This window comes from Anopheles gambiae, chromosome 3 (genome assembly GCF_943734735.2).
Source record: "Anopheles gambiae chromosome 3, idAnoGambNW_F1_1, whole genome shotgun sequence".
NCBI classification, from domain to species: Eukaryota; Metazoa; Arthropoda; class Insecta; order Diptera; family Culicidae; genus Anopheles; species Anopheles gambiae.
In genome coordinates this window covers 28999238-29024764 of record NC_064602.1, presented here as the reverse complement: position 1 = coordinate 29024764, position 25527 = coordinate 28999238, and the positions used below count along the sequence as shown (strand labels likewise).

At 45.4% G+C, this 25527-nt stretch overlaps 2 protein-coding genes across 2 annotated transcripts; one reads left to right on the top strand and one right to left on the bottom strand.

Moving 5' to 3' along the window:
- Nucleotides 1-1591: 1591 nt before the first annotated feature.
- Nucleotides 1592-4143, bottom strand: LOC1280196 (cytochrome P450 4C1). Its single transcript, XM_320019.6, has 8 exons — nt 3808-4143; nt 3547-3744; nt 3255-3452; nt 3082-3154; nt 2875-3001; nt 2576-2758; nt 2153-2457; nt 1592-2056 (listed from the first exon to the last, which is right to left on the bottom strand). Exons 1-8 carry the CDS (start codon nt 3986-3988, stop codon nt 1783-1785), a joined length of 1539 nt encoding a protein of 512 aa, XP_320019.5. The 5' UTR covers nt 3989-4143; the 3' UTR covers nt 1592-1782.
- A 17687-nt stretch (nt 4144-21830) lies between these two features.
- Nucleotides 21831-25107, top strand: LOC1280195 (cytochrome P450 4C1). The gene is made up of 8 exons (XM_061656696.1): nt 21831-22185; nt 22268-22465; nt 22757-22945; nt 23064-23136; nt 23202-23328; nt 23416-23616; nt 23694-23998; nt 24081-25107. Exons 1-8 carry the CDS (start codon nt 21999-22001, stop codon nt 24358-24360), a joined length of 1560 nt encoding a protein of 519 aa, XP_061512680.1. The 5' UTR covers nt 21831-21998; the 3' UTR covers nt 24361-25107.
- The last annotated feature ends 420 nt before the right edge of the window (nt 25108-25527 follow it).

The window sequence follows — 25527 nt, the reverse complement described above, 5'->3', positions numbered from 1 at the left end:
GTGTGCATGGGGGTAGAAAGCAATAAAATTAATGGAGACTTATCACTTACTTCAAGTGTTCATCCCACAATCGGCAGAGATTGATTCCGATGTGACACTGGTCACAATGAGCAAAGGTGTGTGCGTGTGTCTTTGGGGAGTGTAGGAATGTGACGTCGAGAGTCCATTACTCAATGCAGACGTTCAGATTATAAGGAACTAGCGCAAACTGGAATTGCATGAAACATTGTCCTTACCTCGTGACTTTTTCGAGCGTGATTGAGGTCTATGCAAATCGAGAAGAATGCGTTTATTGAGCATCAAAGCTTATTCTACTCTGAGTTCAACTTTTGAATCGAAAATATTCTTCCAAATGTAATTTTCTATCCGAATAATCATCAAATCGAAGTACAGGTAGGACGAATTCTAATATTAAATTGGACTTTTTTATAGTATACACAGTTACGTACACAGTTATGTCTCCCTAAACGTAGGCACGGGCTATTCTTTTGCATTTGAGCTCCAAGTGATGAAGAATTAATCAATCGATCTCATCCAGCTTAACCTCCAGACAATTCTGGACAGGAGTTCAATGTGTTCGAAGTTGAAGTTTGGAACAGTGTAGTCAGAACATGAGATGCAATTTTCTCTGCGGCTAATTTCTGCATGTGCGTTTTTGCGTTTTAGTATCTTGAACAATTCACAGAAGCAATTAACCAAAGCACTGCATGATTCATTTTATCGCTAGGTTTTCTGAATAATTTATAGCAAAATATATTTAGCTTCACTGCAATAAGCACTGTAGGTTCTTTCAGCCTTAGAGAGACTTTGCTGTATCTTCTCAACCGTAAATGTGCATTCGAGTATACAATCTGAAAACCACTTTGCCCAGCTCTTTCATCATACGCAAGTTTTGAAGTGTTATCGAATGTCATCGCCTCACTGCAAACTTGCCGGCACAGTTCCGGAACGCACATTACTTCCCACAACGCACACCCCTCCTCAAGTAATGCACTTTACTCCCGCACCGAGGTGGACAGCGCCAATGTCATCGATGCTGTCACCGGTAATCAACGGGCGGAACGACAGCGACCAACTTGCCACTTCCGGTTCGCTGGCGGTAAGCGGATGCGCTTCATCCAACACCAGGCTCAACCAGCAGCGACAAAAGTTGTCGCCCGAGTTCGGAAGTGCAAATCAAAATGTAGTTCAATGTTTATGTATTTTGTATTATTCCATTGCGCCATTTTGCAGCGTTGAAGGAAGCTTACTTACCATTTCCGGCGTCAAGCGGGTGGAAAACTTTGCGTTTCGCTTTATTGGCTGTTGCTTTGCAAACGTTTGCACTGTTGCGGAAGAGCTGCTGTTTTTTTCTGCTACTTTTGTATCGATGAAAATCTACAAAGTTGTGGCGCTGTGAGTGGCACACTTGGCAACGGTGTCGCAAGTTTTTAGTTGAGCGTTTCGATTGGAATTATGTCAATATTTTGTTGGCAAGTTTGTATTGAAGTTACTATATTACATTTCTAGTCGTTAGTGAAGAAATGATTGATCGATCTTACCTAGTGCCTGATTCCTACAGTCTAAAGAAAAAAAAGGTAGATCATACGTATTCTCATTAGCACTAACCAAACCGTTTATTCAGCATCAATAGCATTTTATCGAATTCTCGGACATTCAAATTTCCCCTACATCGTTTGAAATCACTCGCTATAAGCCATACTATCCCACAAAAGGGACATTTCACGTTCACAACCAGCGGTCATCAAACACCAGAGTACCAAGTAACATCGTCCTTCACCCCTAGCTCCTTGGCTCAAAGTACAGCAAAATGCCATCCTTCGGTCGGGTGATGAGCTCGTGCTGTATCAGCTGCTCCTTTCGCGTCTTTGCCGATCTGACGGTGAACCGGCGCAAAATCGACGACACCACACTCTTCTCCTCGAGCAGGGCAAACTTCTGCCCGATGCAGTTTCTTGGCCCCGCACTGAACGGAATGTACGCGTACGGGTGTCGGTTTTCCGTGCGCTCCGGCAGGAACCGGTCCGGGTCGAATTTTTCCGCATCGGGAAAGAACCTACGAATCGAAGCGGAATTCGAACGCATGAGACACATCCCACGCCACAGTCCAAACAACAAAAAAAACTTCCATTCAGACCAACCACCAACTTACCGTTCGTCCCGATGGACGTGGTACGCATGCACACCGACGACCGTGCCGGCCGGGACGTGATAGTGCCCGAACTGTATGTCTTCGCTTAGCGTGCGGCCAAAGAACGACACGGACGGGTAGAGGCGCAGCGTTTCCTTCAGGCAGCGCTCGAGCAGCTTCATCTCGTTCAGGTCCCGCATCGTCGGGGCACGGTCCGAACCGCCAAAGATCGAATCAATTTCCTGGTGAACTTGATGCTGAATGTCCGGATGCAGTGCGAGCAGAAACAGTGCCCAGCACATGCCGGCGGTGGTCGTATCGTGTCCCTGGAAAATAGCAATAGCACGCGCATAAAGAAACACGCAGGAGGGAGCTGGCGCTAATCAACTCCGGGCATGGCGTTGCTGGTCGCACAGGTACGGCCGTTGGCGCATTGTCACTCACCTCAAACATAAACGTGTCCACCTCCTCCCGTACGTCGTTGTCGGTCAGCAGATTGTTCTGCTCGTTGCTCTCCAGCAGCATGTCGAGAAAGGCGAGTCGTCGCTTGCGCTCACCGTCCTGCGCCATTCCATCCTTTCCCTGCGTGCGGAGCTGCTTGCGCTCTTCCCGGCGCTCCCGTATCACCTACAAAACGGGTCAGTTGTGATTTGCATCATTTAATGAGTTTTTAGTTACAGATTCCAGAGCACACACACACACACAGAGCTACTTCATCAACGTCTCCGGTGCTTCGGTAGTACCTTGTGAGCGTATCCGTGCACGATTGCCAGCACCTCGTGGTACCGCTTACCCTCCGCCGTCCTGTTCCAGACAAAGTCCGTATGAAGCCAGGGCCGCAGCAGACGGTACTGTATCAGACTGCTCAAGCTGCTCGAGAGGTAACGAAATCCGGTACATTAATCTTAGTTCTCACATAAACACCGTGCCACACACACACACACACTTACTCGTACACCGCCGCAACGTACGGATTATCCATGCCACTGGTCTGTGCGTTCACCTTTACACCCATGGCCGTCTCTGAGCCCGGGCACAACGGGAAAAATAACAACAAATAACATGACGCGTAAGTAGCTTCATCACACCTCGCCGACTCTCGACTCCATTCCACACAACTCACCGCAGATGATATCCAGCGCTGCCTTCGTCATGAACGGGTACACGTTGATCGGCTGGCTGGCACTGGTGGCGGCTCGGGCTGCCGCCAGCTTCTCCACCAGCAGTGCCCCATGCTCGGCAAACACCTCGCAGAAGCCGTCCAGGATGTTGAAGTGAAAGGTGGGCGTTATGAGCCGCCGGTGCTGAAACCATCGATCATCTAGCAGATTGAGAAAATATCTGTACTTTTTTCTCCATTTTTTTCCTCTCTATTTCTCTCTCTTCGGATTTATAGCATTGACAAAGATACTAACCTTTTGACGTTAACAAACCCTGACCGAGCCAGTCCCGGGTGAATTTGTACGTCATCGACTTTTCAATGTTCCGGCTGGAGGAGAGCAGCTTCTCCACGTACTCCGCCTTGTTGATGCGCACCTCCGGCACGAACCCGTTCCAAATGCGATGAATCTCCGGGTAGTCACGGGTGCGTTTGTCAATGATGTAGAAGATTTCTGAAGTGTAGCAAGCAGAGCGTTTTTAAGTGACCTCAAACGAACCGAAAGCAACCACCGTACCTTCCGACTTCTTCCCAACGAAGGTGTACATCGTTCCGATGATCGGGTACGCCTTGGGGCCGGGAATTTTGTTGATCACATCGTGCAGGTTGAGCCGCTTCTTGATCCATTTTGCAAGCGGTACCAGAGCGATCACCACCAGAGCGATCTGGACGAGCAGTACCGTTTCGCCCGTCAACATTCCGAGATCACCAATTTTTCGGGAACGTACAATAATGTCTATTATCTGCCTATTACTAATTCACCGAAACAACAGCTGCCGAGAGATAAGTGGCCCAAAAGTGCCTACAGTCCCAAGGCTCGCAACCGACTGAGCCGATGGGCAGTGAGCGAGCTGTAAAGATATTTCCCATCAGCGTGTCTCAGATGCTCAGGCTAACGGTTTGATAACTAGTTCATCTTCTTGTGCCTGTTGTGCTTATCATTTGTTTCCGGAGCGTTCCGTCGCCCGCATGGTTGTTGCGCGGGCAGACTGAGGAGATAACCCAAATTTAAAGACACTTGCTTGCACACCACACACCAATTGAGCCCGATAAAGGGCAGAGCACGATGGTCTATGGCTGAACATTAGAAGATTAAATACTGATTTTGAAAGTGTAAGTCTCAGAGTTCATTCATGGTAATTCATAGTGTTGCAATATGTCACTATTTCAATTGAATAGACAATAATATTGAAAATTAATCTAGTTTATTGATTTTTTTTCACAAATCAACTTAAACAACCATGAAACCTGGATTAAAGAGATAATGGGTTAAGTCCCAAAGATTAATTTTAAGCAGGGGAAAAGATTTTTATGGGGGATAAGCGAATATTACAGAAAACAAAAAACCCAAAATAAAAAAATCCGCTTGTTTTGGTAAAATAATTTAGTATTGAGGCTTTATTTCAAATTTTTCAAACTTTCAAATTTATTACACAAATGCTCATTAATTGGCTCCCATTCATCCTTTAAATATTATACTACAAAATCCGTTAAATAAATACTACAATTCTATTCATATTTCAAAGACGACGTGGAAGGACGTTAGAGCCTATGAAAAATGATGATAATAATTTACTTATATTATTTAGATGGTGAAAATATGAGTGGGACGACTTCATCCAGAATAACTAGAACGAGATTTCAATAAAACATCTTCAACGTCCATCCATAAGTCTAAGCTGAACTACTGTGCAACGATACACCCAACCCGTACTGCGCGTCCATGTCTCATCGCGGCTTAAATAACAGGTCATAAAAATGCTAGACACGCGTTCTTCTTAGTTCCAAACGGTTCAAAGGTCTCATTTCAAGGTATCCAGCGAGGTGCTGCCGCAAACCAGCTTAACCAAGCGTACGAGATTATTATGCATAATTCCATGTTTTCTCAGCGGTTGATTTATAGCATGGCCAGCGCAGCGCGACAAGTGTGGTAGTAATTTGTACCAGTGTACTTTTATAACCGTTGTATAGGTAAAAACGTTCTATATGATTTTAAGATTTTTTTCATTACCAAAACCGTACCATGTATTGTGGTTTGTTCTTGTTGAACCGGTAGTTAAAACTGTCAGACTGACCTGCCCGTTATGGTTATGTTCACAGTTCGCTGGACATTCCGATAAGGATCGTTTTTTATGGTACTAATCGCAGCACCAAAGGTCAAACTGTTTCTATTTTAAGAAACAGGTAAAACTTTTTTTCTCAGTTTTACGTTCCATTTTTATCGTCATTGCTATAAGCGAAGATAGAACAGAAGGAAAAATGCGTTACAAACTTTTTATTTCAAGCAAGTTTCGTCAATAAATGTAAGAACATGGTGCTTACAGGGTTTCCCACGATTTATTGGTCAGTTCCCATGATTTTTTGGTGTGTTCCCACGATTTTTTGGTCGTATCCCATAGATTTTTGGTTCGTTCCCATAATTTATTGGTATTTTCCGATTGGATATCAATACAATTGGACCAAAAAATTCTGGGAAACGACCAAAAAATCGTGGGAACGCACCAAAAAAATATGGGAACCCACCAAAAATTGATGAGAACCAACCAATAAATCGTGGGAAACCCTGTAATAACAACTTTATGAAGTGTCTCGTATATACATTTAGACGTTTTTGACTTATTCGTGTGATGAAATTGTGCAGTTTGCACGACATTTTCACCAGACATTATAAAATCAATACAAAGCATTGAGATAGCGTTGAGTAAATCCTCACCAATGCACCCTTTTCGGCTATGAAACATTAAAAAACTATTCCATATCCCTGGAGCACCTCTTTAAATTAAAAGCCCGCCCTGCTCAAACGTCGGCCTCAAACACTTTCCAGTCCACTAACGAAACGCCCGCTCGAACACAGTTTGTCCCCTTGATCCAGCACCGTCTATCGTTAATAATCGAAAACATGTCCCGGTGAAATGGTGCAGCTTGTTTGCGGTGATCCCATCACATCCCACAATTCAGTCGACAGACCGTCAACCGTTCTTGTGTGTTTGTGTGTGTGTGTGTTTGTGTACGTCTCACACGGTTAAATGGAAAACCGTGTTCCATCATCGACTACATAGTGATGGAGTCGTGTCAATTTCGTTGCGTTTCTCTCCCCACGCCATACGCCCACGACACGGCCGAAAGGCAGCATCATTTTCCACCGCTGGCGGATTGACTCGCTCAGCAGCATTGTGTGCTCGATGGGAATAAACTGGCGCACAAGCGCTCCTAGCTTTGTGACGATTGGTAAGTGGGGAAATTTTGGCAACAGTGTAAGCATTCATTTCAGTGCCATGTTTTCGGTTCACCATTCCTCCCCCGACCAAGTTGAACCAAAATAGCTGCAAGTGACACATGTTGAATGTCTATTCCCACGCCAGCGCCAACAAGCCATCAGACAACCCGGTTCTAATTGATGCATCTTTATCAATTTATCCATCTTACCGTTTCAATTCCTTACACGTTTCTATTCATCTCTTAAGCATCCAGCGCATCGCGCGTGATGTCACTAGCACGGGCACTTTTCATGTTCACTTTACGCTGGCAAAACACGGCTGCCAACAAACACTAGATCAGGGAAAGACAGACTACCATCTAGCAAGCTAGGTAGGTGGGATATGATTTAACAAAAGCAAAGGGCCACAGAAGCTCCCACAGCTACACGCCAGCAAATCGTTCCGTTTTCGAAGCGACTGCCACCTCCAGCCCCAATTCGTGCCTAAACACTAATTTAAATGTTACTGTTTCCGACAGCATGTTTGTCTTCATTACCAGCCGGGGTGGTCGGGCGCCTTGGTCCTCTTGGATAAAAGCACCATCCCGCTGGTGCTACACATCCATAATTAAGAAATTTAGTGTACCATATGCTGTGCCAGATTCGGTGCCACCATCCTACTACCGGCCGGGCTTTGACGATGTCTCTGGCAGCAGCCACACAGAGACACACACAGATACACACCGGATTGCCGGGTTTGGAGCATGCCTGAAGTGGTAAAGTTTACGCCACCGTCACCCAGTAGGAACGAAGGAACGAAAGTCTCGCCACTCCAAACTGTGCCACTCAGGGCCAAGACTCGACAGCCGGTGAAGCGAGCCTGTCTTGCCTCCCGAAAAGGACCCCGAAAGACGGATGGTCTGATTGTGACAGATGTATCCGGAAGAAAGCTTACCAGCTGCTTGCCACTGTTGCTATGGCACAGTAAGATCAAGATTAATTCCACCACCGGCGGCCTTGCGGCTCGTCGACTGTCTGTGGAGCGGGTCCTTCTTCTTAAGTAGCTTGATGAAGCGTTCCGCTGGGGTAGATTGTTTATGTGATGACGAATTAACACCGAAGGGTGCTACCGATGCCTATAAATAATGGCCGGAATGTGTTCCAAATATTAAGCAGCTCCCGGTTTCGTTGGGAAATGATTTATTTGCACACAAAAAAGGAAGGATTGAGCTGAATGTAATCCATTGTATGCGGGGGTAAGCTTAATAAGGCGTTGAATTGAATGGCAATTAATAACCAAAAATGAGAATTAAGGCAACCATAAGTAAAGTTATTTCAAATTAATGTGTACTTTAAAGCGGTTAGAGTAAATAAGCGCACTAATGTCATTTGCACACTAATAACTTGTATGCAATGCGCAAATGCAATGCTTAATGTATACATTTAGGTGTTTTTTTTCGAAGGTAGTTGTGTTTTCCATCAGATAAAAGCAAGAAAATTGATTTTTTGTAACTCTTACCACTCCAGTCCAACTGATACTATAGCAATCTTATAGCAAAAAGCATATCTCAGACAAACATTCTCACTCGTATACTACCCAGTTAAACTGCTTCGATAGCAACAATACGGTGTAACACAGCTCAAACCCAAACACAAAAAACAAACAAGCAAAGCAAAACTGGAAACGGACCATGAGTTCTGAACTCAATTTCAAATCACAAAACTCCTCGCTGTGCTGTCGGGGTCGGGGTTAGCCAAAAAACCGTCGCTTCCGTCGCCTTCAAGCGACACAACCGCAAGCTCATATTTTCCATTCTATATACACTCGGTCGAGCAGAAACTGTTCGCCCGTTTACATCCGTGATCCTTCTGATTCAACCACAAAACGTCTAGTCGCCAACACCATGCAGCACTATTTCTCGCCCAGAAAACCCCATACCCCATTCGTGGCTGTGGTTCTGCCAGCCGGTCAGAAGAGCAATTGGACCGAACCGAACCAGATCCAGGTCCAAGCTTACCACCAACCTTGCAAACGTGCTGGCGAAATGAATCGTTCGCCGCACAACACTCAAGGCTAAAAATTCGGATCGTATTGTTTTGACTTTTGCATTTGTGCGGACCAAAAAGCGAAAGCTTAGCAACCGAGCCGAATCAAAAACTCCCTTTCCAAAAACCTCGGCACTAGTCAGGGAGAAGAGAGAAAGAGCAACAACAAAAAAACACACACACCGAAACCTTACCCGTTCGTACGGTAACGGTACGGGCGCAAACCACCGAGGACAATCATTGAAATTCATTACGCAGTAATTTTCGAAATTTTACTGCGATTCCCACCACCACCACCAGCGACGGGGTAAAGTTGGGTCTTCGTCGAAAACCCTCTGGTGGTAGGTCGACTGTTCCTTGCCGGCGGAGACGGCATAGTATGCCCAAACCCGCACAGGTCCGCAAGCTTCCCATCGGGCGCACTTCCTGCCGTAGAAAGGGCCCAACAATTTAGAGAGTCGAGAAAGGCTATAATGGTTTAATTTACGATCGTCTTCTCGCTATCGTGCGCTTTGGTGCACCGTCACTGCAAGGGGAAACCACCAACTCCAATAGCAAGGGAACGGGGTGTGTGTGTGTGTGTGTGCGTGTGTATGGTGTATGTGGGCATGTATTGTAGAACTATCTGACTGAGCTAGCTTTAGCTCACCAGCTTACCCATGGCAAGACAAAACGGTTCTTCAATGCTCCCTTCTGCTCTGCAAACCTCTGCTCCGGGCGGGCGGGCATTGCTTCAGATTGGTTTAAACAAAAGGGGTTTTGCGAAACTTTCGCCCCGTCCGACACCCCGTACGCCGCCCTTGCACAAAGTTTAATTTGCATGCCAACCGTGCTGCTGTGCCTCGCCGCGTGGAAAATGCCTATTGACAGCTCAACTCTCCAGGCTTTTGTATCGTGTCCCACCCCGTGTCTTCCAGCGTTGTGCGGCACATTAAGAATATTAATTGAATTCAACGATTACGATTTATTTCTCCCCTCGTTTAGCTCTCTAACCCTTGGCTCCTCTCCCAATCACCCTTCCTCCAGCAGTGCGTACGCATCCGCTGGCCAATTTTCCAATGGCGGAAACTAATGTCGTGAAAAAGGGTTCCTAAATTAGTCGAACTCAATTCATTATGATGGCGTTTTCGGAAAAGCTCGCTCCATTTCCGCTGCAGATGAATCGTCCCGGTGGCTGCTCGTGGGCATATTAATTTCGACTGTAATCTGTTTAAAGTCCATGTTGGGGCTGAAGAGAGACAGAGAGAGCGAGCGAGGGGAACACTACTATTCGAGCGTTTGAAATAGTTCACCCCCGCGGGGAGGAGGGCACCCACACAACATGGCAAAGGGCCGAGCGTGCCAATATGCTGCCGTTTGCTGTAATGGTTTTTCTTGCAAGAAACATTAATAGAATCATCGGCTTCAATTTAATGGCGAACTTTGGCAGAGTGAAAAATTGCACGAACGTGGGCAAAATCATTAAATGAGTGAAACGACCAGCCCCGGTACAGCTAATAGATTTTACAGCCTATTAGATTATTTGGCAAATTAAAAGTGAAAAATTATGCATAGAGATACATCAATCATTGTAAAACTGCCAGAATGGATCTGAGTTGTGTTAATTGTTAAATACTTCGCCATTTTTTGTGGATCAGAATCACAGCTTTCTTGGCTTTTTAAACAACCCAACATAATTTATCAGCAGAATCAGAAGTTAGAATATTTTGATCAGTTCCAAGACCTGTCTAGGCTTAGGATAAGTTCCAGAGGCGCTATGGGTTCAGTTACTACTGTTCCAGCATTGGCAGCATTTAAGGAGTGGATAATCTGTTTTAAGACCAGAATAGAATTAGGATTAGTTCTAGGACTGAGGTAATTATCACTTTTCAAACTAGAACTGAACTGAATCTGGTTGAACTCCACGGACCTTTCGAATCAAACCCAATTCCAAGAGAAGAACAGGTTCACTAATAGTTACAGGACAGAGTTCGGTGTAAGATCCAGGATGATGAATGACTTCATGTTGAAATCCAGGACTGAATAGGGTTTAAGCTCATTTCCAGGATCGATATGGATACAGCATCAGTTCCAGTACTGTATAATGACAATTATATGAAGAGCAATTATTCAGTTCTATGAACTGAAAGAAGTCAGAAGATTAGTTCCGGAGAAGTTTCAGCATCAGATCCAAGACCAGTGTTAGTTTCTAAATCTGTTTCTTTTAACGTGCACCTTAGATTAAAAGGGAAACTCTTAATTATATAATTTAGCCCACTCAATGGCCCACTAGTAAGGCCAAATTAACGACTTAACACGTTATTCTGGGAAAACATTAATCATCATTTATAGTTGTTCTGCATTCGGTATCTACTGCTCGTCGCCTAAAAGTATGCAAAAGCTTGCATAAGCAAATAAATGCAAAGCTTACAGTCATGCTGTATACATTTAGGCGCTTTGCGAGGCACTCAATACTTTATAATATCTCAATATCTTTTCCATTGGTAATGTTTCCATAAACAACATATCAAACTACTGAAAAACCTTCAACCTCATCTCATTCTCATCCACAGCTGCAATATACGATCAATGCCCGTGACACTATACTGAAGAAGCAAAAAAACAAGCCGAAGATATTGTCACGCTGTCGCTCTTTCGCACCTTTCCAGCCGTTCAAACACGTCAAACAAAACGTCCATCAGCGAAGGTTTAACACGCAAACGCACTTCGGACAGGCGAAACATTAGCACGTAATTGGTGTGAATTGCTATAATGATGGCGGTCATTAAACGGTTGTCACGGTGTTGTCTCACCTCAACAATGGAGCGAAGCGTGTGCCTGTGTGTCACCATCTCGCTGACGGATAGCTGACAGATGACAGCCAAAGGTGCCGGGATCGAGAGGACGGGAAGCCGACGTAATTAAAAACACGCAACGGCACCAAGGGCCGCTTGCGTCAGCCTTAACGCTTGACCGACGATTGGCAATGACTTTTGCAGTGCTGCAATATTTAAATTACACGATATAATTATGCTTCAGACCAGTCGCCTGGTAAATGCTGTTCGTTAATTTGATTTAAACTGAAACTACTTTCATGCAGTCCCCGTGAAGCGATGACGTCGAATGATGTTTTTTAAACTTCCCCAAGCGCACTAACATAAAAGGCCGTATGTATGCAATCATTGCGTAACACATTGTTCATCATCACCGCGCGCGTTGTTTAATAAAATGTTGGAAAATAATTTTAGGGGACAATCACAAACGACACGCTGGCACCAGACCGCAAACAAAAATTGGCTTATCATTTCCCTTGACTCATAAATCATCCAATTAAGACATTCATTGTCTCCCGTCGTTTGGAGACTGTATGACAGTTTTCCACTTTTTTATTGGTCTACCTTGCTCACGCCCAGCATCACAGCATCTTTCTCAACCTTGCCAGACGGCTACCTTCACTGGCAGAGCGTAAACAATTTTCCATCCACTTTCACGAGCGTTAAGAAGAAAGTCATCGCCGCTAGGACTATGCCACCGCATCCAAACCGGCCGGTGAATGGCCTATATTCAACTATAATCATTTCCGGAAATATCGTCCGCTCATGCGGGGTGCGGCAAAGCATAAATGCGACCCGGAAGTGGCCCTGGCACGGAATGAAGGCGTTGGCTTTTGCCGTCGTCACCACCATCCACCACCCACCCACCACTTTATGATGATGCTTCGGCTTAACGGGCGGAACGGAATAATCCTTATCGGGACGAACGACTTACCACTTGGTCTGTACTTTATGGTTTTCTTTCCATGCCCCCGGCCGAAAGGCCGGTGTCCGGTGCTGGACCGTTGTTGCACTCCCACACACGCACATCAACAAAAGAGGAAAGAAAAAACAAACCCCACCAGAATGGAGCTAATAAAGAGAGCCATCCCTTGATGATGGGGGCTTTGCACCGTTTCTTATCCGCTCTTGGCGCTCGAATGGCCTTCTCCCGGTCATTGCGAAAGTGCTTATCGTACGCCGCAGATCACCGGAGATGAATGGAAGAGATTTAGGACGAGTGAGGTAAAATGGAGGACAGCCGGGAAAGGGAAGAAAAACACATTTCGGTAATATTGAACCCGTTGTCTAATCTGGAGAAAAGTGTTTACTCGCTTTGGTTTTGGCCACGCAGAGCCGGAACACAAAACAGCCAATCGTTTCGTACAAAGAGAAGGAAAGAAAGAAAGAGAGAGAGAAAGAGAGAGAGAGTGTGTGTGTGTGAGAGAGAGAGAGAGAGAGAGAGAGAGAGAGCAGACAAAATGGAAAGGAAAAAATGTTGTGCTATTCTATCTATAAACCGGAAACGTACCATGGCTTCCGGGTCAAGGCGTATAGTTTACGACACGTAACAAAAATGCAAAATACAATTCAGATTTATTTATCAGCGGTGGCTTTCGTTTTTCCCACGTGCTTTCGGCTTATGAATGTTAACCATTTTGATGAATAGTTCGTGTGTTTGCTTTTCCACAAAAGTGGATTTGATGGTAACACTTTATATATCTCTAAAAATGGAAAGGCTTACTTTATTTCAAGCCTTTAGCTAAAGTAGATCTTTTTGTTAAACTACTAATCTGCACAAGAATTAGACACGACCTAGCTAAAACAACTGATTTGTACAAACAATTGCATATATTAAGGGGCTTTTCGTCAGGTAATACAGTGTTATCTAAGGTTGTTTGGTTGTTTCCCGAAAACTTTTGGTTGCTTCTCATATTTTTTTTTGTATTTTTCCACGATTTGTTGGGCGATTCCCCCACTAACTTAATGTATCTTTTGTGCAATAATAACTGAAATAAATTATTTATAGCTTCTATGTTTCAGTAATTCTCTAAAGAGTAATAATATATCACATTTCAGTATATATGAAAAATACAAAAACATAGCTAAACATATAAAAACACTTTACTTGGGCTATAACAAAGCAATGCCATCCTAACACTTGCAACAATAAAGCATAATGATAACCACGCAGCCCACCAGGCAGCGCTGCTCCAGCGTAATCCATCCAGCCGTAATCTTTACGCCCAAATGTAGGCCACCGTAGATACTGCAGGCCATAACAAACATACACTCGCCAAAACCCCCCTCCCATTACTTTGAACACGGTTTTACTACCATCTCAACCCAATCCGTCAACGCCGCCCCCACCACACCATTCGCTCATTTACTCTATTTATCTGCGTGGCCACGGCGCTGACAATGCGCGCACTGCGCTGGGCCACAGCCAAGTGGTCAGCCACACCAGGCGTCAAACTGAGGGCACGGATCTTACGCATCGCTCGGGTGCGCTCTCGCTGCAACTGACGTTTCGCAAGGCTTCAAAAAATATATGCACTCGGGAAGGCTCAATTTTCCCTTTTCTCGTACCGCCTGCAAGGCAATCCGGGGACGCCTCGGCACATGCGGGATATTGTGTGCCGGGAGCATGGCTTTTTTCTGTGTACTGCTGCCCCTTGTTTTTTGCTTTCTTCTCGGCCCAGTGTGATGCCACACATGCTGCTTGACCTCATGCGTTCCGCCCAGCGGGATGCCACAATAGAGCAATGCCCATCAGGCACAAACAACCCATCAGGAAAAACGTCCGCCGCGACGGTTGCGCGACGGTGACAATTGATGAACTTCTGCCCTGTCAGCGTTGGTGGCGTCCCGTTGCCTAACGCACTACGTCGTACGGCCCAGTTCCTTCCACGGCCGGGGCAATTGTCCGACACATGTTTTAAGGCCCATTCTCGCCCAACGCATGCGAAATGGGACGTGCAATGGATGAGCTGATAAAGAGCCGAGAACGGGGTTTTCGGCAATCAATCGGGAAAGAAAGGGAAGTAGCAAAGGGAGGTGTTTTTTTTTCTTCCTGGGGGAGAATACTGCCCCTCTCCCGGGATGACGGGATGACGGCCACGGGAGGTCGTAACGTTTGCCTGACAGTATCATAAATCAATCAGTCACATGCTTGGAATAATTTATGTTACTGCTGCAATGATTTTCTCCCGCCGCCGAACGGCGAACAGTGACGTTGCGCGGGGGAATCGGTTCATATAGGTCGGTCGCTCTGATCCCCGGGACGCGTTGTAGACGCGTGAATGTGTAAATGATCCTGTTTTTTTTTTTTGCTTGCTCCTCTTAGGCGGCTTTTTTCCTTTGCAAATGATTTACATGTTATTGCGCAGAGTTGATGTTTTATTTTTTTCGATCAGCATTCTGCTGAGCTTGCACAAATACGTTTGATTTCATTTTTATTACACTGGAAGCCTGATTTTTCCTGACAAGCTCATGATGCAATCATTTCCTGATTCCTGACGAATGAAGCTGCAAAACAAAAGTACTGAAAAAATGATGGAAATTTCAATACGATTGCAAAGCATTATGCATTCAAGTTTATGAAAATCATTGCGAAATAATTAATTACATTTTCACTGGAATGTGTTTACCAATCAGTGTGATTAGTTCTGTTGCAATCTTATTTTAGTTGAACGATGTGTATGTATTTCATTACAATCCTTAAATTGGAGATTGGATAAATGTTCCCGCCCGAAACAATCATCCCATTTCCGGGAAAATTAAATCAAACCAAGGTCCCATAACTCGCATCAAGCTAATAAGCCACAGACGGGCCAAACTTAACGGCAAACGGCTCCAACGCGCTGGCCAGCCGGCCCACACATGATAGCCACAGCAACTGTACCGCGTACAAACACCAACCCTCCCGTACCTCGTTACGGGCGCGCGCGCACACTCGTTATTAGCCACGATCAACGGGCCACCAGCGGGTCCAGCTGCGCTACTCCCAACCCCGTTACCAAAGAGTCATAAAGTGAAACAGTGGCGATTGATTGCATTTCACCGGCGCTGGCCCGCGGCAGACCGGAGCAGGGTTCGTCCGGAGCCGACCGTGTTCGCCTTATGTTTGGCGGGGTCGTTCCAAGCCGTGAGGTTTTGCTTTTGTTTGCCCTGGCAAAGGTTTCGATAAACTCCCCGAGCTTGTGTGCGTGATTGGCATAATAACGCCTGGTCAGATGAGCGTTTCGTATCGCAAGCCCGTGTGCTGCAGTATCGGTATTGTCTGTGGAGTGTGTCGAAAGTGGAGGGCTTTTTTGTTTGTTTGTTGTTGCTGCCGTACGACAGCACACGAACGAACGGTTTAGGGCTAGGACGACGTACAGTGAGCTTAAACACACACACAGCCATCAGGGTTTGCAACAGTGAATGCTTGTTTGAAACGAACAGGCTGCGAAACAGGTAAGGGTAAGTATCATAAATATAAAATTTCTGTTTTAGAAGAATGCAACAATTTCAAGCAATTTTATTTAACTCATCAACTTGGCAAAGTTAGAAGCAACAGTTTAAAAACAAAACCAAAGTGATACCATATTTATATACACTATTACATAGCTTGTGGCGTTTTGTCACGTCAATAATCTTAATAATACCCTTCTACAAAACCAATTGCATAGCTTCGGGCGTTTTGGCTTGTTTCTTAACAAAATTACTCTAAATTATATTAAAAATGCATAGTTTAAGGTGTTTTTTTTATTGAATTAACCATGACACTCCTATTTAACAGAGCCAATTGCAAAATATAAGGCGGTTGTGCCTTGAATTTAAGCCTAGAAGTCCTATTTTGCATTGACAATTGCATAGTATAAGGCGTTTTATAATTGCTTTTATCACAGTAATGCTGCTGTACACTGGAAAAAGCACTTATTTTGAATATTATATCATTTGTATTCGTATGATAACTTCCTAACTTCCTGTATTGTTATGACAAAAAATATGTTTTATTACCGTTATAATTCTTCGAGTCTTATATTACATTGAAATTGCATAATTTGGGGTGTTTATTACACAACTTTACCCATTAATAATCTCACACACAGCTAATTGCCTTATCATTGTCATTGTGTCTGCATGCTCATTTTGTTGTTAAGTTTGGCAAAATTTGACAAATGGCAGTGTTACAAATAATTGTAAATAATTATCAATTACATCCAACAACAATTGAAGGTTGTTTATGCATTAATGTAAATAGTGTTCAACTCACCAAAACTTACCACCGAGAGCAACCCGCCCCGGGGCACAAACACGTCAATAGTTCCGATATGGAGTGTAAACTAGATGACATCACGTACCGATCCGGCCGACCAACCCTAATGTGACAGCCAGTTCCAGTAATTATCCTGATGTCAGGCACACATTTAATTACACCGAAGGCTCTCGAAGCGCACATCATCCACATGCACCAGTCATGCTGGTGAAGCGATAACCTAAATAATGTACACCCATCCACCCACCGTAGGCCCTTCAATTCATTCGCTCTCCGGCATGACCTGCGCCAGGGTACATCCAAAAAGCAGGCAGCAACCAGCCAAGAGAAGGAGGCGATTCCGTACAGGACAATACCCACAAGCGTTATGCCTGGTCCATTCGAGCCCGGCATCCGACAGCACGTCCCAGCGAACACAGTGAACCGGAATATTACTATCAGCCCTCTTTCCCTCTCTCTCTGTCTGTTTTCCGTGCCGTGCCTCTTTGCCCAATCACTGGTCAACGCACTCAAGAGTCAAATCAAGGATGCCGGCTAGGTTCGGTCAGCTTCACGGGGCCGCTTCCAGGCACGTTCTCGCACGCACACCCACACAGCCATGATAAACAACAGATATGTTTACTTCATTATGGAAATTATGTACTGCTCGTGCCATCCCCATACTTACGCACGCACACATACCACACGACGAGTGACCAGTGAGGACTAACCGGAACGACCCTCGACGGAACTATCCCTTTTCGGTTGCGTTCTTACACCGAAATTCGTCTCCAACCAACAACAACGACAACTTGCTCGGTCTGTTACAAGCTCTAATCATTCAACCCGTACGGCCAACCGTCGCATGCTTGGACGTACTTGAAGGTTGACCTCCCCGGAAAAAGTGGTCACCAACATCGCTTCATCGCAAATGCAACGGGCCTGCCAGTGGGGCTGGAGGACACTGTATGATGAGATAAATTCAATCATTTAATTGAATTTCCTTCATGATAATGGTTGGGCGGCTTGCAAGGCAGATTTTTCGCACACTCTCGTTCTTTCTCTCTCTCTCTCTCTCTCTCTCTCTCTCTCTCTCTCTCTATCTCTCTCTCTTTTTGCTGTCCGAGTGACTGAAATGCCCAAAGACCTTTGGGAGGCCCTAGACTGGCGCTTCTTGCGCTGCCGGCACAGTGTTGGGTGCGTTTGGAGGAGTTGATTGAATTAGCTACGCTGGCGGGCCCGGTGCGCCTTTTGATGTTGTGTGGCAAAGAGTTTGATCTGCTTTGTAATGCTGTGAGATTTTTACGTTTGTATAATGTTTTTTTTTTTCAATATACTTAGCAGCAAGTCATCTCTGTTCTTCCTCGACTTCTTTGTTATGTTACCTTAAATTGTGAATACCAAGAATTCAAGCTTTAAAGAGCTCAACTCCAAATTTGAAAACAAACAGCTCAGTCTGCTTTGAAAAATCATGATTAATTGAAAGGCTTCCAAGCTAAACGACACTAATCCCTTCCCTGACCCAAAGCCGTCGAATGCGGCGACGGCTCATGTAAGCCTGTGTGTCATCCATACCTAATCCCGCTCCGACATTTTTTCCTCATTTTATCCATTGTTTTTTTCCTCTCTCTGCGCGTATAATCGTATCTTCCCCACACCAGATCACACAGGCAAAGAATAACTTCATCATTTCGCAGCGGGAAAACTAGTTCCCGGATTCACCAAAATCCAGTCACACTGCCCAGCCACCCTCACGCTGCCTCTGCTGAAGCCTTACCGACCACTGCTGCTGGAAAGGATGTGCAAAATGAGTTGTTGGAGCGAAGATAAAAACCAGATGTCCACCGGATTATGCATCCCACCGATAAGGCGGGACATAATTTCGCATTCCCCCGCCACTGTTTTATGTCTTCTTTCATGTCCCACCCCCATCACAGAGCCTTTTGTGTGTCGCCATCCATTCGTCTGGACCATCATCAGCTCTTCGGTGGGAGTTTGTTTCGAGAAAGACACTGGAAGACGCAGGGGACTCGCTCTCGTCGCTCGAGACACTCATCCACGCAAAAGTGGTGGGCCACTCCTTCCTCTGGCCGAAAGCAGTAATTTGGTGCCTTTCGACTCCCAAACCCACCCGTAAGCTACTGGGGATAATGAACTGCTGCGCGGAAGTCCCGACACCCCTGGCCAAATCAGCTCCAGAGACGCATCCACCGACACCCATTAAACAAAGTGAATTACCGGAACGGCCTTCTGCCAAGCACTGGCAAAACAAAGACTCGTGTAGCTTCTCTGTGGTCCAGCCCACAGGGTGGAGTGTGGCGTGTGAACCTTCACAAGATCACGCACCTCAACCGAACGATGACGACAGTCATTATGATGTGCCATGCTTTATGACATGTCAATGTCGACCAGTTCTAACATAATGTTTTTCTTTGCCCGTTTTTTTTCGTCCCGATTTCTTTCTCTTTGTTTTTCATGGTTTCACAATTTCCACGAATGCGATTAAAATCGCGATTTGTAGCGGAGGTGCCAGAGAGCACACACACAAAACGCCCTGCCTTGGCACGTTTGGCCATCTGCGGGCGCACTGTGATGAAATTTTACACTGACTTTTACAGCCCATTACGGGAAGCACCTTCCGTAAAGGGAACGTACACGAAATGGACCGCCGGGTGTGTGTGTCTGTTTTTTGTGCATTAAAATGCGGAAACCGCGGAAGTTCCAGCCCTGCAGTCAAGCGTGATGGGCACGTACATGGCAATATTTGCAGTGGTTCGTCGTCGTCATCGTAAAAAGTGTCAAATAATGTGACACTGCCCAAGCGTTGGGTGATAAATTTTTCAATTTGTAGCAGGTTCTTGTTTTCCTCCCATTTCGATGGACATTATGGTCTCTCATTCTGGTTGACCTTTGAAGATACCAAGTGCCGGCCGGTTGATAGTGAATGTAATGCGCTCTTTTTAAAAGTTTTAATCATCATTAACACCACCACCCCAGAATGACCTTCGGGTGGGTAAGCGTTCGGGAGCATCAACGGTGCGTTGTAAATGGATCAGATCGGAAGCATAAACTTGACGAGGAATGTAAAAGATCGCCTTCCTTCCAAGGATTTTCGTTAATGAACAGGAGCCGTATTATTTGCCGGAAAGTATCTTTTCCAGTAAGAACGGGTTTACAAGCATTGTGTGATGCGTCACTTTTATTTCCTAATTTACTCATTTTTCAACCGGAATTTCATGATATTTTGAAGCATTATTATGGTGTTTAGTATCCGTATTTATTTCTTAACAAATCATTGAGTTTTAACGCTACCCAACATCACCCCTAACTTTACAGTTTTTTGAGGGAAAATCAAGCGTTCCTGTTCAAACACATACTGCAATTTCGCATCGAATCAAAGCATTAACAAGCAAAACTCCATCACAAACTTCGTTTCAACGGGCACCACCAGTTGACCAGATGTTTGTTTTCCTCCGTCTCTTTTTCAATATGCGTTTTTTCTACTTTTTCAAGCACCCGACCACTCTAGGGAATCGTTCCACGTGGCGCCAACCAACCGTTCACTCCGAGCGTACTTCAACGAATCTTGATCCAAACTTTCAATCATAACAGCTGCTCGGTACTTCCTTGTTAGTGAGAAAGTACAAGGGGAGACGTAATAACTTTTACCCGTTATTACTAGCACGGCAGGTGAGTACAGTCAGGTGATGGTTGTAGTAAAACTAAAATAAAACTAAAAAAGGTACAAACATTAAAGAGCAGCGTCCGCGAACCAGTTACAACAGGTTTTTTCTACCATAATGATTGCACAGAAGTAGTGGAAAAAGGGGCCAATCGAATGGTTCGTTATTAACTATCTGCATGCATAAATGTTGCACTCAATTAGTTCGATACCAGTTTCCATCAAACGAGGTAAATTGTGCACAGAATATTCGAATGCGGTAATTAAAACACCACGATTGAATGAACAATCACTGCCTTTTATAGCAGTTGGTTTACAAATGAGGGCAGAAATGTATATTATCCACATCAACTCACAATAGTGGTTTGTGCAAGAGAGAGAGAGAGAGTAAAATTAACATTGGAAAATGTAACACCGAGTTTATCGGTGATAATTTCTGATCAAAGCGATGTGAGCCACTGCGTTTATATTTCAATACAGTGTAAACCTCCTAGCAGTGGCCCGTTGGTCTCTTTATTACATGCGTCATCTCCTACAAGACCGTACAAAATCGATTCTCAACCAAACCGGCCCTGCAAAGCAATATTAATTGATTAATCCAGCTTCGATGTTATAATAAGTTTTCTCAAACCTGTATAGCGCCAGCATATATATATATGTATATATATATGTATAAATATATATATATATATATATATATATATATATATATATATATATATATATATATATATATATATATATATATATATATATATATATATATATATATATATATATATATATATATATATATATATATATATATATATATATATATATAAATATATATATATATATATATAACACCGCTGGAGGTTGTTACGCCAAAAATTGGGAAGAAGAAGAAGACTTCCTTGAGCAGTTAAATTTAACGATTATTCAAGACAATGTCAATCCCTGATGTTATTTTATGTATTGCGTATTTTTTAAATTGTTTCCTCATCACTGGTACATAAAGTTAAGCGCGAAGGCTTCAATCCAAGAATAATAAAAACATTAAAAAACTTTTAAATCGTAAGATTTATGGAAATCAAAAGAATAAACTAAGCGTAAAAACTTGACGGACAATACAAGTGAATTAAATAAATCTAAAAAACCATGCGATTTTGCTAAGACCTAAATAACAGCAATTAAGAGAATGATCAAAAAAGGAATAATAAAAATCAGTAACAATAAGCAAAGTCATCAATTGCATATGTTTGGAACAATTCGAAACAAATGTAAATGATTGCAAAGAAACAATTCGAAAAAACGGAAAACAAGATAAACTTAATCTCAATAATTGACCATTGATTAACTACCGTAATTAAAAGGCACAGCTAATCATAGCAAACGTGAGCGCACAAACCCACTGCATTACATCCACCGACATAACAACAACAAGCAATACAAGCGTAGCGTAAGATTAGATAACCCGGCCAATCTACAGCGATTCAATCCGCAACAGCATGACTCGTCCAAATGGGAACGGCCTCACCAACACACATACATGCAGGGTCACAAAGCGACCATCTATCGTAACCGGTCCAGCAGCCAGAACGCGTACTATCATCACTCGCTTCTCGCAAGATCGTTCGTGTGTGCGCACGCAAACACAGGCCCGTCAGTCATCCGTCAAACGGCCGAAAGAGAGGAAGCGGCCCCGGTTTGCGTCGATCGGCCAGTCAAAGTAAACAAAGACGCTCACACTGCGACCGTTCCACTGGCGATGACGATGAGTTCCTACAGCACGGTGGACATGCTGCTCGTGGTGCTGGTGCTGCTGCTCCTTACCCCCGTCCTGCAGTGGCTAATCCGGCGTGTACAGATGAGCCAGATTTACGACAAGATACCCGGCCCGAAAGCGTACCCGTTCGTTGGCACGCTGTATTTGCTGTTTGGCAAAAAGTCTCACGGTAAGATTCTTTTCCATGGACGCGCGTGTGTGTGCTTTGGAGAGCCTGAAAACTAATCCCTCCCGGAGTGAGTGATGTGCAGAGATATTCACGCTGATCGATCAAAGAACGCGCCAGTACGATGGCATTCATCGCATCTGGGTCGGGATGACGCCGGAGGTGCGGCTGAGCCGGGCCGAGTACGTCGAGCAGATCATCGGTGCGAGCAAGCACACGGAAAAGGCCACAATGTACCGCTTTCTGGGCGACTGGCTCGGGGAAGGTTTGCTCACGTCCAAAGGTATGCCTGCTGGGGCGCGCGGTTTTTGCGGGCCTTCTCACAGTGTGTGTGTGTGTGTGTGTGTGTGTGTGTGTGTGTGTGTGTGTGTGTGTGTGTGTGTGTGTGTGTGTGTGTGTGTGTGTGTGTGTGTGTGTGTGTGTGTGTGTGTGTGTGTGTGTGTGTGTGTGTGTGTGTGTGTGTGTGTGTGTGTGTGTGTGTGTGTGTGTGTGTGTGTGTGTGTGTGTGTGTGTGTGTGTGTGTGTTTGCATCCGTCTAATGGGTTATCTTTCTTTCCCGGCTCACAACATAAAGGCGAACGGTGGTTCCAGCACCGGAAGCTCATTACGCCCACCTTCCACTTCAACATACTGGACGGCTTCTGCGAGGTGTTTGCCGAGAATGGGGCCGTGTTGGTTGAGCGCCTGCAGCGCCACGCCAACACTGGTCAGCCGGTCAACATCTATCCCTACGTAACGAAGGCGGCGCTAGATGTAATTTGCGGTACGATACTCGTGTGTGTGTGTGTGTGTGTGTGTGTGTGTGTGTGTTGCCTTTTACCCTCCCGGATGATATAATACTGATGTGATCGAATATGCTTTTCTATCATCCCAATCGACAGAAACGGCAATGGGTGTGCAGGTGCACGCACAAACGGCCGGCGAAGACAACGCGTACGTGAACGCCGTCTACGAGTAAGCCCTTGCGTGCCGCACTCCGCGAGATATTCAGCTTAATGAGCTTTGGTTGGTCGTTGCAGATTAAGCTCGCTGTTTCTGGAGCGGCTGGTGCGTCCCTGGCTGCACCCGGACTGGACATTCCGCCGCTCGGCACTGGGTCACCGACAGGCGCAACTCCTTGCGATACTGCACGGTTACACGCGCAAGGTACGCACGCTCACGGAGCGGAGGTTTCGATTTGCAGCTTCAATGCGGATGCGTTTAAAATGGGAAAACTCATCCCTCTTACGATAGGTTATTCAAGAGAGGCGACGTACATTGGACCAGCAGCACGCAGGGGAGCGCAATCAACCGGAGGCAGAGGGTGATGGTCTGGGACGTCGCAAGCGGTTGGCCTTTCTCGATCTGCTGCTGCAAAGTGCCACCACGGGCACGGGCAGCCCGCTGCTGACCGATGAAGATGTGCGCGAAGAGGTCGATACGTTCATGTTCGAAGTAAGACACGAATGGAAAGATAACTTATAACGATGATGGTTGTGCCGAATGTTTAATGCTGTTTTACACACACACAGGGCCACGACACGACGACGGCTGGGATGAGCTGGGCCCTGTTTCTGCTCGCCCTCCATCCGGAGGTGCAGGAGCGCGTCCATCAGGAAATTGATTCCATCTTTGGCGGAAGCGACCGACCCGCCACGATGCAGGACCTGACCGCGATGCGGCTGCTCGAGCGCTGCCTGAAGGAAACGTTGCGCCTCTACCCGTCCGTCGCGTTCTTCGGCCGCACCACCAGCGAGGACGTCACGCTCGGCGGGTATCACGTGCCGGCCGGTACCATCGTCGGCATCCACGCGTACAACGTGCACCGGGACGAGCGGTAGGATTCGTTTTTTTTTTTTTGAGCTACTGGCAGCTGATTTTGCAATCGCACTCAATTCTGCGCTTCTCTTTCTTTGAAGATTCTTCCCGGATGCGGAAACCTTCGATCCGGATCGCTTCCTGCCCGAGCGCACCGCGGAAAACCGCCACCCGTACGCGTACATCCCGTTCAGTGCGGGGCCGAGAAACTGCATCGGCCAGAAGTTTGCCCTGCTGGAGGAGAAGTGTCTTGTTTCGTCCATCCTGCGCCGGTTCCGCATCCGGTCGCACCGGACGCGCGCCGAACAGCTTATCGTGAATGAGCTAATTACCCGACCGAAGGATGGCATACTGCTCTATCTGGAGGAGAGAGAGTGGTGAGCTAGAACGATCGATGCAATTTCGGGGATGGTGTGGTTTTTCTCTCCCTGCACAAGACGATGAGGATTAAAGTGCTTAACATAAGCGAGCGATGCCTTGCACGGATGCTTCCACGGCACCGAATTTCTCCTTCATTCGGCCCGGACCTGCGACAGCTGCAAAGCCGATAATCCAAGGTGCATTAAGCGTATAAAAGATTCAACCTTTGCCGCACATTGCACCGGCGCTGGGGGACAGTAAAGTTAATTATTTCATTCCTCAAACCAAACCGCCACAAACGGTCACAAGCAAACACAAACATACACACAGAGCGACATGTTTCTGTTCCCTCGGGACGATACGCGAAATGGGAGCTACCGGATGCTGCGCTGGTTTTTGGGTCCCAGAGAAGGAAGAGGATGAGGACAGGCCACGTTGGTATGTTGATTATTCAGTCCAATTCTTAAATTTGCATTGCAACCGACTCCCAGAGGGGGGCGGTAGCTGGAATGTACCCAGCCAGTGTTTTGTCGCTGGAAGGTGGTAGGTGGGGCGGACACGGGAAATTCATCTGAAATGCAAACAAATTGTGATTGCAAAAGTACGAAACGGTGTGGAGCGAGAGAAAAAAGGAGAACAGAAAAAGTACACAAACACACACACACAGAGCACAATAAAATGGCAACAATGGAGCACCGTGTTATCCGGGAGTGGCGAATGGTGGGACAGAAGTTTAAAAGTCAATATACTGCAGCAGCACAGCACTGGGAGAAAGCGTTTGTTTTGAGTTTGGTTTCGGGAGGCAAAAAGTTGGCTTAAAGAGCGAAAGATATATTCCATACGAGCACTGGTACTCGGTTTGCTACATTCCTTCTACTGCAATGCTTTTTATTCTGCCAAACGAAGACCGATTGATTGGTAGATGAGTAATTGAATTAAGGAAATTGTTTGCAAATGTTTTGAGCATTTATCAAACCTGCTTTGCTTAAATTTCTTCTGATAACACTAAGATAATTTTAGACAAAATATGACTAATAGCCTGTAACACACGATACATAATGCAATGCCGTAATGCACGTTACATACATGCAGGCGTATATTATAAGTTGTTTCAGTTATTCAATGTTTTGCGCTCTGTATACCTATAAAGCACAATGTGTCAGTTATTTTCTTCAATTTACGGGCAAT